This window comes from Penicillium oxalicum, chromosome VII (assembly GCF_001723175.1).
Source record: "Penicillium oxalicum strain HP7-1 chromosome VII, whole genome shotgun sequence".
NCBI classification, from domain to species: domain Eukaryota; kingdom Fungi; phylum Ascomycota; class Eurotiomycetes; order Eurotiales; family Aspergillaceae; genus Penicillium; species Penicillium oxalicum.
In genome coordinates, this window is record NC_064656.1 from 2,545,378 (window position 1) to 2,558,448 (window position 13,071).

Below are 13,071 nucleotides of genomic sequence, written 5' to 3' on the forward strand. Positions count from 1 at the left end.
GAGCATCCAGGCATCGGAACATTGTCTGGTAATGCTTATGATGACTCGAATAGGCAGCACTGCCACGCCATCAACTCCGATGCTCGTGCAGCCAAGCTCATCCTGGCCTGTAAGAAAAGAAAACCAAAGCGGAAAATAAAAATAAAAATAAACGATCGAAAATTTCTTATACAATTTCTTTCCTGAACGTGCAAGTATAAAGGAGGATGAATGGAAGCCGATCCCAACGCTTGAATTTTTATCGTCCTTCAACACATCAATCATCCATCTCTCGAGACATTGAGAGTTCGAGAACCCTTTCCAACCTTTCTAAGAAGAAGAAGTAGAGAAGTTCCAAAATCATCTCAGCCTTGGATCAGGATTCTCTCAGCCCTCTGCAATTCCTCATCGCTCGTCTCTCACGACATTCAATCCAATTGATCCTCTCTACCTGCCCTGTGTTTTTTCTGGATCTTTGTCAACAATGCTCAACGCGCAACGCTACACACTCCATTCCCCCTTCACCCCGATGAGTACACCCGTACAAGGTCATGGGGAAGACACCCACCATAATTCATACGATACCGCTCCACCTCCATACCAATCCGCCTCCGACTCCACATCCCCAACTTCGACCGATTACCCTTTCGACGACAAGGAGCTTCTCTTTGCTCCGCGCTCCCACGAGCCCGGTCTCGCCCCCTCCGTGAGCCTCTCTCGCGGCTTACAGGTCCCCACACGCACGGGAACCACCACCTCCGGGTTTCCATACCCGACAGACCTGGCCCGCTACGACATCTCGCAAGAACAGTGGCAGCAATTCACCGAGGTCATTTGCGACGAGGCCAAACTCTCCCGCCAACAATGGCAGACGGTGATTGGGAAAGGGCTGGGCACTCTGGCGCTGGGGGGACTGATGATCGGGGCCCTGAGTGCGATTCCTGCACTCTTCATCTCCCGACATGTGCGAAGACGTCAAGAGCAGCGCAATATCATTGCGGCCATGGCGGGCGCGCGGGGGGAGAGACTCTCCCGGCACATCTCCGAGTGGAATCGGACCTTTTTCCAGCCACGGGGGGTGATGATTCGTGTGGATCTGCCGGACGAGTATATCAATGACATGGATCAGATGAATGTATATGGGAAAGATGGGAAACTCATGCGCTCTGCAGAGGAGGCCCGGGAAAAGGCCGCACTCAAGGCCCGCATTGTGATCATTCCCGTGCAAATGCTGGGCTCGGATGCGAGTCAATCTTCAATGCCGTGAGCATACCAGCACGGTGGTTGGGGAGGCAGGGAACAAGGATGTCAATTTTTTTTTCAAAAGGCTGAAAGCAGCAGCCAATCGTTCTCATACTTAGCGGTCACATTTACATCAAGACTTTACAATCCTACCTATACCACGTTTAAGAGTTCTCTTTTTTCATCATTCCTGATAGAGGTAGTACAAAAAGACACATATAGGTCAAGTGCAATGGTGGTCGACAGGGGGTCGAATGATCATTCCAGAGATTATTATAGCTTCTGTCATAAGTGCATGAAACATGTTTAAAAGGGTATTGCAGCGAGCATCGGTGATTGGTTGTGGTTTTTTGGGGGATGTGCTTTCTTAAGCTTCTTTGCCCTCCTTTTCCGGGGAAATATTTCAAAGCCGATGGTCTCCTGGTACAGCCTTGGCCAAGCTCAGACCTTGGTCGAGACGTCATTCCGCTCCACGTGCTGTACAGTGCCCTGCTGGCCGGTCATCGCTTCCATCTTCTCGTCAATCACCTGGTCTCGCTCATCGGCATCCTGGTTGCCGTATCGACCGATCTTGTACCAGGGTAGCTCGAAGAGACGGTCCATACTCTCGAGGGACCGACCCGCGGTCTCGGGGATACTGAACCACACCCAGATACCACCGATGATGGTGATGGCGGCGAAGCACCAGAAAGTGCCCTTGGGGCTGATCCCGCCCTCGGCGACGGGAAGCAGCATGTTGGGCACGGCGCGCGAGTTGCCATACTGGTTGGCAAAGTGCAGGGTCATGGCCAAGGAGGTGCACAGCGCACGGATCCGCAACGGGAACAGCTCGGCCGTCAGTAGGTACTGCATGGAGTTCCAGCCCAGTGCCCACCCGAAGCCAGACACGTAGATCATGGCAATGGCACCCTCACTGGCACCCTTCTTACTGGGGGCAGCTTGAAATCCTTCACCACACCCATCTCGGGAACTGCTGTCAGGAAACCCGCAATGTAGATCATGGCAATCGCCTGCAGGGAGATGCCAATCAACAGGGCACGCTTACGACCGATGACATCGACCAGGAACAGAGCACATGCAATGGCTGCCACCAGTTTGATGATACCAAAGACGGCTGTCACTAGCAGAGTCTCGTTGCTGCCAGCGGACACCCAGCAGCTTGAAGAGGTCAGGGGCGTAGAGGGTGATGGAACCCGCACCCGACCACTGGGAGAGAATCTGAGCCATGAGAGCCAGGTAGACGCGGTAAAGGTTGGAGGGGATGAGCAGAGTCTCCTTGATCATTCCCAATGGGCCAGTGCCACGGGTGGCTTCCATCTCAATCTCATGGGCGGTTTGAATCGCAGTGATCTCGCGAACCAGGTACTCGTGATCCGGTGACAGATTGCGGAGGCGTGAGAGGTTTGCAATGGCCTGCTCGACCTTGCCTCTCTTGATCAGGTAACGAGGCGATTCACATTGCAAGAAGGAGAGCAAGAAAATTAAGCCGGCGAAGATGATGTGTAGACTGGTTGGAACCTCCTGCTAGAAATCAGCTGCTGCAAAGTCTCCAGGAGGGCAGAAGACATCAAATGATCCGGCGGTTTGGGTGATTTGGGGGCAAACGTACCCATCGCTTGTGGGTGTGGTCGCCCATGTTGACTTGGCAACCATAATTGGTGAAATAGGCAAGAACGATGCCTGGATCGTAAGATTGAACCGTTAACAAGTCATCTCGACGTGCCGATCTTCTGTCCAGGGCCGCCAGACAGCTTGACCACTGATGAAGCCTGACTTACCGAGATACACAAAGCCGGTGAAGACACAAGTGCAAAGACCTCGAATAGCCGCGGGAGCCTAGAAAAGATTCAGTCAGCCCGTGAAACCCCAGTCCAGTGCGTCGAGAGACTCACAATTTCCGCAAGATACAAAGGCAGCCACAACCACTGTTTGTCCCACACCAAGACCAGCAATAAAACGACCGGCATAGACCGCACCGAGATGGCCGTTATTGGCCATGAAGATGGCGATGCCGATCAACCAGATGATGCACAATTGGCGCGTTGCCCAAATACGACCGATGCGATCACAAACTAGGAAAGCACTGAATTGAAGGCCACCGGGTCAGCACTCTGAGACGTTACTCCCTAGCTAAATTTCCAATGATTTGGAATTTGTTTTCCACCGAACAAATGTCCGTCGCTGGGATTCACCACTTACAAGAGAGCACCGCCGACGGATCCGATTTGAACCATGGCCGAGACATTGGCCTTGATGTTGGTTTGCTCGACCTTGGAGTAGGAGCTATAGTTGATGTAGCGTTGAAAGTCCTTCGAGTTGAAGGCGCCGGAGATGAGACCCTCGTCAATACCCCGAGCGGCACCCATCAGACCGAAAGACAGAACGGCGAACCATAGTCGCCAGTTGAAGACTTCTTTTGGCTCCCCCAGGTTCTTCAACCGGAAAATGTTGACTGGTTTCTTGGCCCCACCTGCCATGATGCGCGCTGATGGTGTGAAAAGGTTATGACCGGGTCGTCCTTGCACTCTTCCGTGCAAGAGTTGCCTTGCTTGACAAATAACGGCTGAGACTGTGCAATAGAGGGGTGGTGTCAACGATCGAAAGGGGAAGCAGACAATAAAGACGGCGCGACGAAGAGCTGAATCTTTTCTGATAAGGGCCCAGACGAGGAACAGCCCGGTCTTTTTAAGGCCCTTTTCTACGTTGAAGTTTCTCACCGAAAGGACCCCCACGACGAAGGGTTGGCCATGCGACTGCGGGGTCAGATTATGGGGTACAATCCAAACCTCCCACGGGGCCCCAAGTTAGGTGCGCCGATGCGCTACCAGGACGAGTCCAGCGGGTCCCATCAGTCGCGCTGGATGGCCCAATCTGGTAGGTAGCCTTCTTTGTTTCCTATCGATTTGTAATGTCGGTAGCTCACTGGTTAATGGCTACCGATACTTTTGACTGAACATCATGGTTGACCCCGCCCCTGCACGCTGGGTGAAACCTGGATCATCTCCGCTCACGGAGACCCACGAGGTCGACGTACCCCAGAATTTGTGATCCGCAGGGTGATTATTGGCCAGGACAATAGTAATATTACCGCAGCCAACATGCTTGAGTACATGGACTTTGCAGGCCGACTATCGGTAAAATAGAAACCAAGAACGGAGGGTTGAATGCCAAGAGTGGCGAACCTTTGGGTCCGGGTTGCTTGAGTTAAAACAGTCCTTCTGATGCGAGCCGAGGAAGGGCTGAGCGGGAGGTAATGCAAACCAAGTGATCAGTGCGATTCGATAGAATCGCCGGCCTGATGGAATCCTTCGGCCTCTTTCCACCAAAGGGTTTTTTCGTTGGAACCCGGCAAGGATCGCAACCATGCACTCGTGCAGCCGGAGAGCCGTGGCCACACGTTGCCGGGGTAGAGGCAGGAAAAAAGGGAGAAATAATAGCGAGGCCATCATCGATGATTTGCTGTCCCAGCCAGCTCTTCTCGTATTCGCGGCGGACGGCCACCTTGCGGTGAATTTGAGTGCTTACAAAGAGTTCATGGAGATGGCCTGGCCAAAATTACCCTCAAATCCTTTCTCAGCAGGAATCTTGCTATTGCCGTATCCTTCCTGTTCTTGATCCCGCCGTGAGCGGGCTCGCGAAGAGAGATTTCTCTTCGGACCTTGTATCGCCACAATAGGAAGTCCCTACCCCCGAGTTGAAATGAGACATATCCAAAGGGAAGTCCAGATGCCGATGGGGCTGGAATCAAGCAACCAAATAGAGTTTGAACGGGCGGAGGTTCGGGGAAGTTCCGTGAGAGGTACCCAACAAGAGCACAAAACCTTTACCTGGCGCTCCCGAAAGGAGAGGACCCTCACGGGCCGCGACTCACCGCGGCCAAGAAAAACCGGAACTTGGCTTCGTTGGGGTTACAGCACGAATGGACTTCTTCAGAATCCATTCTTCAAGTTTCCGCAACAATACGAGGGCGGAGCCGAGCACGGAGTATTTGGGGAGGCCGAATGGAATCAGTCGGTCGGAAGCTTGAACCGTCTATGGACCTGTTGATCGACCCCAGTTTCCCCCGCCCGAAGAGGGAATGTCTCCGGGCAAATTCATCCCGTGGAGTTTGTAACCCTAAGACGCTCGCCGGATTCGGACGCCGGTTCGCCAGAGATTCGCCAGCAAAGCAGCACGAGTAAGCACTCCTCATTGACATTGGGCATGATACACAGTCAAAATGGCTACAGGCTTGTGCGAGGAAGTTCAGTGAGTCATTAGGCTCGCGCCACACCAAGCCAGAGTCGCTTCTCGAGTGTAGGAAATGGAGAGATTGTGACAGGAGGCTTCGTAGTGTCTCTTCAATTGCGACGGAATTGAGGGCAGGTCGGTGAACGGGTTCGGCCATGAAACCGGTGGTTGAATGTGATGCTGAAGGAGCCCCCCGCAGCCGAGTGAGGAGGTATGGCTGCTCCTGCTCCAGCTCCACATGACTGGGCACATGACCAGTTCTCGACGAGGTGCTGTCTGTTGTGTCATCGCCTGCAAGATTGGACAAAAGAAGAAAAAAAAGTAGAAAAGAAAAGGATGGAGTAGACCTGATGCTGGCCTATCGTGTCTTCTGGTTGGATGTGGAACTGGTCTGATGCTCAGGCCGACTTGATTCGTGATACTTTGATTCTCGCCGAGATTGGGCCAAGTACCCGCCTGGTCAAGCTTGGTCGATGGGCTGCTCTACCTGCTGAGAGGTCGACTGAACTCAGCGCGTCAAATTCTTTTGAATGGATGGCCAGGAATCATGACCCTCAATCAACGTCTCCTTGGCAAAGTCTGATCGCGACTGGAGGTTGCCGAGAAATTTGAGTTTTGAGGGCCGCGGCGACTTGGCGGCGTGGCGGGGGGTGCCCAAGATATACTCACTCCAAGATCGAAGCTCGAGAAGCGGCGCGCGGCTCACCTCCGTCACCCGCTGGAATCCAGAACCGTGCCCGCCGCCCGTGCGGCTCACCTCCGCTGGCCGAGACTATCATGCAGCACTCATTACTGATGTCGTCGAGCTCTACTGACTACTGACCGGTCAGACGCGGATCAGCCTCTGTCAGAAGACTGTTCTACTGTCCGATGATCGGACGTAGACAAGGCTTGCATGCTTCCAATGGTTTAGGAAGGTCCTTTTTCAGGTGTGGCCACATCTGCAAAATGTACTGGATTTCCTTCTTATCTATCAATTGATTTGCGAGTATCTATTCCATGTAACTAAGGTGATGAGCTGTGCCGGGGAGGCTGAAGAGAATGCACTCGAGTGCGTTAACCCGGCCGGACAGGTGGAGAATTGCATGAACAATATACAAGGCGGCAATTTGCAGGGAGAATGAATAGGTTTTGTCTGCATGGAAGGAATTCATCCAAGTTCATTAGTAGGTACGGCCTTGAGTATTCAATACGTCAGGTAAAAACCCAAAGTCACCTTGTTAAAAACCGCCAGTAGGAGGCTCCCCATTTACAGTACCCTAGCAAGTACTAATGCAATCAGGACCTCAGACCTTTCAACTCTCGTACGTTTAGAAAAAACAACTCGTGAGACTTGACCAGACTTTCTGAGCAGCACTCAAGCACCCCCACGAATGAGTCAAAGCCCTCGGGGCTGTTATTCAGTTCAGATATCACCAAATTCTTAACACCTATTCCGCGGAGATGGTTGGATTGCACCCAAATGTGTAAATGTCGGATCATCTTCGGGTAATTTCCCCACCCACGCTAGGAATTGGTCCAGTGAACCACCCACCATTCCAACCTTCCACCAAGTTGGGGTACTGATCAGATCACGACGCAATGAGAAGTGAAGCCTCAAATTGCCGGAGGCCCTTGACCGAACTTTATTCCATTGACATCGGCAAATTGAATATTGAATGTCCAACCATCCTCTGTCTTGCAGAGCATCTTCATCCGATGATCGGATGGTTCTGCCCCCTGCGTTTCCCACAGTCTGCTATAGACAACACTCGAAAAAGCAAAGCTCAGAGATGGTCTTGTCAATGTCAAGTCCAGACAGCCCCCGCAACAGATTGGGTTGGACTGGAGAGTGGATACGATCCATAAGATTGTATGGGCCCACTGGACTTCTGGGGTCGGAGCAAGGAAAGACGGAATCTCAATTCCGCAGATATTGTGACCCCTGGCCCCCGAGCGAGGGCTTGACGATACCTATGAATGGGAGACTTGAAAGGTTTGAGGGCCCATTCATACACCGGGAGATTGTTTTCAGACGCGCCCATCACAAGTAGTGCGTGTAGGTGGTGAAAAGTCTGGAAGGTACAGGACTTGTCTTATGGAAGGGATGAAATGCTGGCTAACCCGTCTTGGCAAAGATTCAGGCTATTCAGGCTTCAAGACCACTATCAAGGTCAATGGGGGGGGGGGGTGCCAACAGAGGCATTGATACCTTTGCTGACTTCGTCTAGGATGGAATTCATACGAAATTTGACCAATGAAATCGAAAAAGGCCAAGTCAGAATTCTTAAAAAGTCCAGATATTGAAAGCACTGAGTGGGTGAGTACATTAGAGTCGCTTGAAATTCAGGACTTTTACCGCGTCCGGAAGGTGTCCAAGTCTACTCTTATCAAACAATGAAAGTCTATCAGACTTTGATCACACAAATAGGATGACGCTGGCTGAACGCTAATGTCATAGCAATATAGCAGCAGAGGGCAGCCAAAAAAAAAAAAAAAAAACTCCATACCAGAAAGGAAAGTCGATCGAGGAAGGAAGGCAGTAAATGCCTGCGAAGCACCCTGAACATCATCCTCGGTTGGCACAAATACAGCGTCGGGGAAAAGGAGTCAGAGTCCATGCCAGAACAACTATACCAATAACCACAGCCTTGTGTCCAGTTTCTCAGCCCAAGGTCAATTAAATCTTGTGCTGTGATTGAGACGTCATCGGCTTGGTCTGCTTGGATCTCAGCCAGAGCTTCCACCCTGCGAGCGTAGGGACCGGAATTCAAGGTGCCGTCAGGATTTGAAGAGGATTTCGATGGTCTTGAAATTCGATCAACGGCAGCGGCTCATCGCAGATGATCCCCATTTCATTGCAATACGATTGGAGGAATCGAGGATGTTTAGAGGGGGGGGGGGGCAGGTGAGAACTGGTAAAAAGTGATAACGGGTTCATCCGGAATCCTCAAATTTTCACTGTGACGCAGACTTTGAACAGTCTGGTACCGTATTCCAGCCAATTTCTTGCGTCAAGGAGAAGTTCCGCTTCACTCTCCGAGTTTCCAACCTGCACCCCCACTGTCAAAACGCTGCGGTCGCTCGTGCCCCATGGACCATTTGGTTGAAGAGAAACGTTGTCGATTCGGGTGTTTGGTGATAGAGTGCCCATACGCGAAGAAAAGAGAAGCCATTTGGCCGATAGCTTCCCTTTGATGAGGAGCTGGAGTTGCCAGGCGATGTTCTTGTGCGCAGCTTGAGGCATTCTGACGCGAAGCACACGAGTCTCGAAGTCGTATTCAACGTGGAGCCGTTAGGTGATAGGTGATTTGTCCACTTGAAGTTGATTGAAGACTTCTTCGGGGCCGTCGGCAAAGAAGCGCCACGCCGTTCGTTTAGCAAGAATATCTTCGTGAAGCTGGCTCTCGACCACCTTGAATGTCAGAGTTGGAGTGGGCATTTCAGTGGCTTCGCCTATTGGGTTGTGGGACAAGGAGGTGGAACTAGGAGAAATGGTTGGTGGTGAGTCCATCGCGCGAGAAATCCTGTTGACAGATAAACACAAGCGAGAATGGTAGGTGCCTGGAAGATGAAGATAGAGGTTACGTGTGGTGGAAAATTTGATGGCGACATGAAAAGTCCCATGCCCTTTCTGTGTCAGGGCGCAAAGAACTCGAGATTCGGGCGACCGAAGAATTTCACTACCTACTCGGACAACTATGCATGATGTGTAACACTGAAGTCATATCCTTATTGCATACTAGGAAGCACTTCGCGCTGTAATTAAGATTGAGCACGGGTCCACAGGATTTGCCAAATATTGGTACTCTGCATTGAACCAACTTCTTATGTGATTAAAATCAGCTGATTCTGCTTTTGTCACAGGATATTAAGCCACAGCTACCGAAAGCGTCTTCGTGTGCACAGAATCCTCTCACGACAATCCTCTCCCCCGCGGAAACCGAAGCACACCGCTTTCATGTCTACGAGAGCTGACGTCTCAGCTCATCTCCGTCCAATCCCCGTCCAATCCGCACGCGCATCTGTAGGTCTCCTATGGCGCCAAGATCCGTGCCAACTCGAGTCGACCATAATTCCAAGCCAGCACGTGTCGAACAGTCCACAGCTGACCCATATGAGATGCATTTTCTCACGCTTTTATTGAGCTGCTCGTCCTCCTTCTCTTGTCCATAGCATTTCCATACATTGCGTCTCTTATTCAACTTCAGCATGGCCACTGGCACCGCGACGACGACCGTCACGGCCACCAGCGCCGTGAAAGTCAGCCCGCAAGGCGGTATCCTGGAAGGAGGAAACCCATCCCATTATGACCCAAAGAACCCGCTGGTTTTGTTTATCATTCAGGTCTGGCCAGTGATGACCTTTCCCTTAGTCCCCATCAAGCTTGACACCACTGATTCTTCGACCAGGCCGTGATCATCGTCGTACTCTGTCGATTGGTCCACTGGCCACTTTCAAAGATTCGTCAACCTCGAGTCATTGCAGAGGTCATCGCCGGTGTCGTTCTAGGTCCCTCAGTGATGGGCCGTATTCCAGGTTTCACCGATGCCATTTTCCCCACAGCAAGCATCCCCAGTTTGAATGTTGTGGCAAACCTCGGACTGGTTCTCTTTCTATTTCTCGTCGGACTGGAGACAGATCTCCGGTTCCTGATGAGTAATTGGCGCGTGGCTCTGAGTGTTTCAGCGGCAGGTATGATTCTGCCCTTCGGCCTGGGGAGTGCCATTTCCTACGGCCTATACCGTCACTTCCATGATGACCCGTCGACGGTTCCCATCGAGTTTGGCACATATCTGCTCTTCATTGGCATTGCGATGGCAATCACCGCTTTCCCTGTCTTGTGCCGAATTTTGACCGAATTGAAGCTACTGGGTACCCGGGTCGGTGTCATTGTCCTGTCTGCCGGAGTTGGCAACGATGTTGTGGGTTGGATCTTACTCGCTCTTTGTGTCGCTCTTGTAAATGCGGGGAGCGGAATCACCGCCCTTTGGGTCTTGCTGGTATGTGCAGGATACATGATGTTCTTGTTCCTTGTCTTCAAGCCGATTTTCTATCGTTTCCTTGTGCGTACAGGAAGCTTGCAAAATGGGCCCAGCCAATCAGTGGTCACACTCACCTTGCTTATTGTCCTCGCATCTGCATTTTTTACGCAAGTCATTGGTGTTCACGCCATTTTTGGTGCTTTCGTCATTGGGCTGATCTGCCCCCATGAAGGTGGATTTGCGATCGCATTGATGGAGAAGATTGAAGACCTCGTTGCAGCTCTTTTCCTACCCCTCTACTTCACGCTCTCCGGGCTAAGCACAAACTTGGGGCTCCTGGATAGCGCTCTTGTGTGGGGCTATGTGGTTGGTGTGATTGCCATCGCCTTCATCGCAAAGGTGGCTGGTGGCGCGCTTGCTTCTCGCTGGTGCGGGCTGCTCTGGCGGGAGAGTTTTTCAATTGGCGTTTTGATGAGCTGCAAAGGTCTGGTTGAACTTATTGTGCTGGTAAGTACTCTCCCTTATTGCGGCGATCTAAGTTCGGAGGGACGAGGTACGCAAGAAGATAAGAAGAATACTGATCTTTACATGGTAGAATATCGGCTTGCAAGCCAAGATCTTGAGTACGCGCACGTTTACCATCTTTGTGGTAATGGCTTTAGTCACGACATTTATTACCACTCCTCTTACTTCAGTCCTCTACCCATCCTGGTACCAAGTCAAGGTCGATAGATGGCGGCGCGGCGAGATTGATTGGGACGGTAACCTAGTCCAGCAGGATCACCGCTCCGATAGCGTTTCAGCAGTGAAGGATCAGCTCAAGAACGTTCCTGTGCGAAAGCTTCTGGTTTATCTTCGTCTGGATGGTTTGTCTGGGATTTGTACCTTGGCGGCTCTCTTGAGCCGCAACCGCCGGAGAGCAGTTGCATCGCCCCAGGCACACCCGTCAAAGAAGATGAAGGTGACTGATCGATCCACGGAAGACGCATTTACTGCGAAAGATGAACAGGGAACAACCCTTCGCGTGCATGGTGTGCGACTCATCGGACTAACAGATCGTGACTCGAGTGTCATGAAAGTTTCTGCCGGAGAACAGGCCATGTGGGACCCAGTTGTGAACACGTTCCGTGCCTTTGGCGAATGGCAAGATGTCTCTCTTAATGCGGGTGTGTCGGTGGTGCCTGAACACTCGTATGCCGAAACTATTATCAACATGGCCCATCAAGACACAGCAGATCTTCTTCTTCTGCCATGGGGCGAGAGCGGTACATTGACGGACCGCCAAAATGGTCTCCAGGTGGACAATACAAGCCGATTTGCCAATGGCCCCTACACTGATTTTGTGCGCAAGATTCTCGAGCGGATTTCACACAATGTTGGTATTCTTGTGGAGCAAAACCCCGAGCCTCGCTCCATTAAGCGGCCACTCACTCAGCATTCGACCGGTGACTTGAGCATTAATTCATTTTTGTCTCATCCAGCCTCGGAGACCGGTGCTCGCCATGTGGTCTTCCCATTCTTTGGTGGCGACGATGACTGCCTTGCCTTGAGGTTCGTTCTGCAAATGGCACAGAATGATCAGGTCACTGCCACAATCATCCGGCTTGCTGGGCTGGAACAGAATATGCAAAACACCGGACCCTCGACAGGTACCGCCCCATGTGGTGCGTCTTCAAGCACATCAAGTACCCAGGCGGATATTATCTTCTTTGAGACCATGCGTGAATCTCTACCACGAGACTTGCAGGATCGCGTCATATTTCAACAGGCTGGTGCGGATGAGACGATCAAAAATTCGATTGACTTAGCTCTAGCAGCGGTGAAGCAAGATTTAGAGCAAGCCGTCAACGGGTGCAGCACCATAGTGGTCGTGGGACGACGTATTGGTCATAAGGACACTCGCCCTGCCGTTGACCTGGGCCTTCAAAGCATCGGCACCGAAACACAGCAGGCCCTTGGACCTGTTGCTTCGGCAATACTACAAGCAGAGAATATGGTATCGACTAGCTTGTTGGTGTTTCAGGCTGGTGTTAGCTCAGACTTAGCTGATAACTATCGGTGACCGAGCTCTTCAGGAACTCCTTGCCGACTGCACCCAACGAAGCCCTCTCCGTATCATTTTTGAAGTAAAGAGATGAAGATTCCCAGCGCAAGGTATAACCCGTTCTCCTCGGGACAGGCAATACGATCTAGCATATTCTCAAGCCATGTATCATCCGAAAAGAGACGGGTTCAATGCGGTTTCACTGGAGAGGCGTTTCCCCCGAAATCGGCACTTTTGTTGTAATGAGCGTGCTCAACAAGAAACAGATGACCTGGTACAAGTGTGTTTTTCTCGTAGTGTATCGATATTCGTTTCTTCCGATGTATTCTCAGTTGCTCACAGCCTACTAGGTACATGATGCGTTAAATGACAGTTGGAAATTATCCCAAACCCGTGGGAGCTATACAAGCCACAAGGCCGCATCATGGGTCTAGTTGAGTCGCCGAGGCATTCTTTGGAAGGACAATGAGCGGAGGTCTCTTGGCTGTCTTGGAACGAAGCTCATCATAGACATATACTAGGGCGTCTTTTGTGAAAGGATCTTGACGGTCGAATTAACAAACCAAATGCGAGGTCTCTTTTCAGAATCTGATGCAGAGCTAACCTATGCTT

At 51.5% G+C, this 13,071-nt stretch overlaps 5 protein-coding genes across 5 annotated transcripts; 2 read left to right on the forward strand and 3 right to left on the reverse strand.

The window, feature by feature from the left end:
• Positions 1-463: 463 nt before the first annotated feature.
• POX_g09359 (uncharacterized protein) lies at positions 464-1,246 on the forward strand (the record flags this gene model as incomplete). Its single annotated transcript, XM_050118115.1, has 1 exon — positions 464-1,246. One exon carries the CDS (start codon positions 464-466, stop codon positions 1,244-1,246), a length of 783 nt encoding a protein of 260 aa, XP_049966259.1.
• A 416-nt stretch (positions 1,247-1,662) lies between these two features.
• POX_g09360 (uncharacterized protein) lies at positions 1,663-3,698 on the reverse strand (the record flags this gene model as incomplete). Its single annotated transcript, XM_050118116.1, has 6 exons — positions 1,663-2,191; positions 2,267-2,742; positions 2,831-2,901; positions 3,000-3,057; positions 3,130-3,304; positions 3,421-3,698. 6 exons carry the CDS (start codon positions 3,696-3,698, stop codon positions 1,663-1,665), a joined length of 1,587 nt encoding a protein of 528 aa, XP_049966260.1.
• Positions 3,699-8,380: 4,682 nt separating this feature from the next.
• On the reverse strand, positions 8,381-8,677 carry POX_g09361 (uncharacterized protein; the record flags this gene model as incomplete). The annotated part of the gene is made up of 1 exon (XM_050118117.1): positions 8,381-8,677. One exon carries the CDS (start codon positions 8,675-8,677, stop codon positions 8,381-8,383), a length of 297 nt encoding a protein of 98 aa, XP_049966261.1.
• A 48-nt stretch (positions 8,678-8,725) lies between these two features.
• Positions 8,726-8,944, reverse strand: POX_g09362 (uncharacterized protein; the record flags this gene model as incomplete). Its single annotated transcript, XM_050118118.1, has 1 exon — positions 8,726-8,944. One exon carries the CDS (start codon positions 8,942-8,944, stop codon positions 8,726-8,728), a length of 219 nt encoding a protein of 72 aa, XP_049966262.1.
• A 698-nt stretch (positions 8,945-9,642) lies between these two features.
• POX_g09363 (K(+)/H(+) antiporter 1) lies at positions 9,643-12,477 on the forward strand (the record flags this gene model as incomplete). The annotated part of the gene is made up of 3 exons (XM_050118119.1): positions 9,643-9,777; positions 9,843-10,922; positions 11,011-12,477. The coding sequence occupies 3 exons, from the start codon at positions 9,643-9,645 to the stop codon at positions 12,475-12,477; spliced, it is 2,682 nt and encodes an 893-aa protein (XP_049966263.1).
• Between the last annotated feature and the right edge of the window lie 594 nt (positions 12,478-13,071).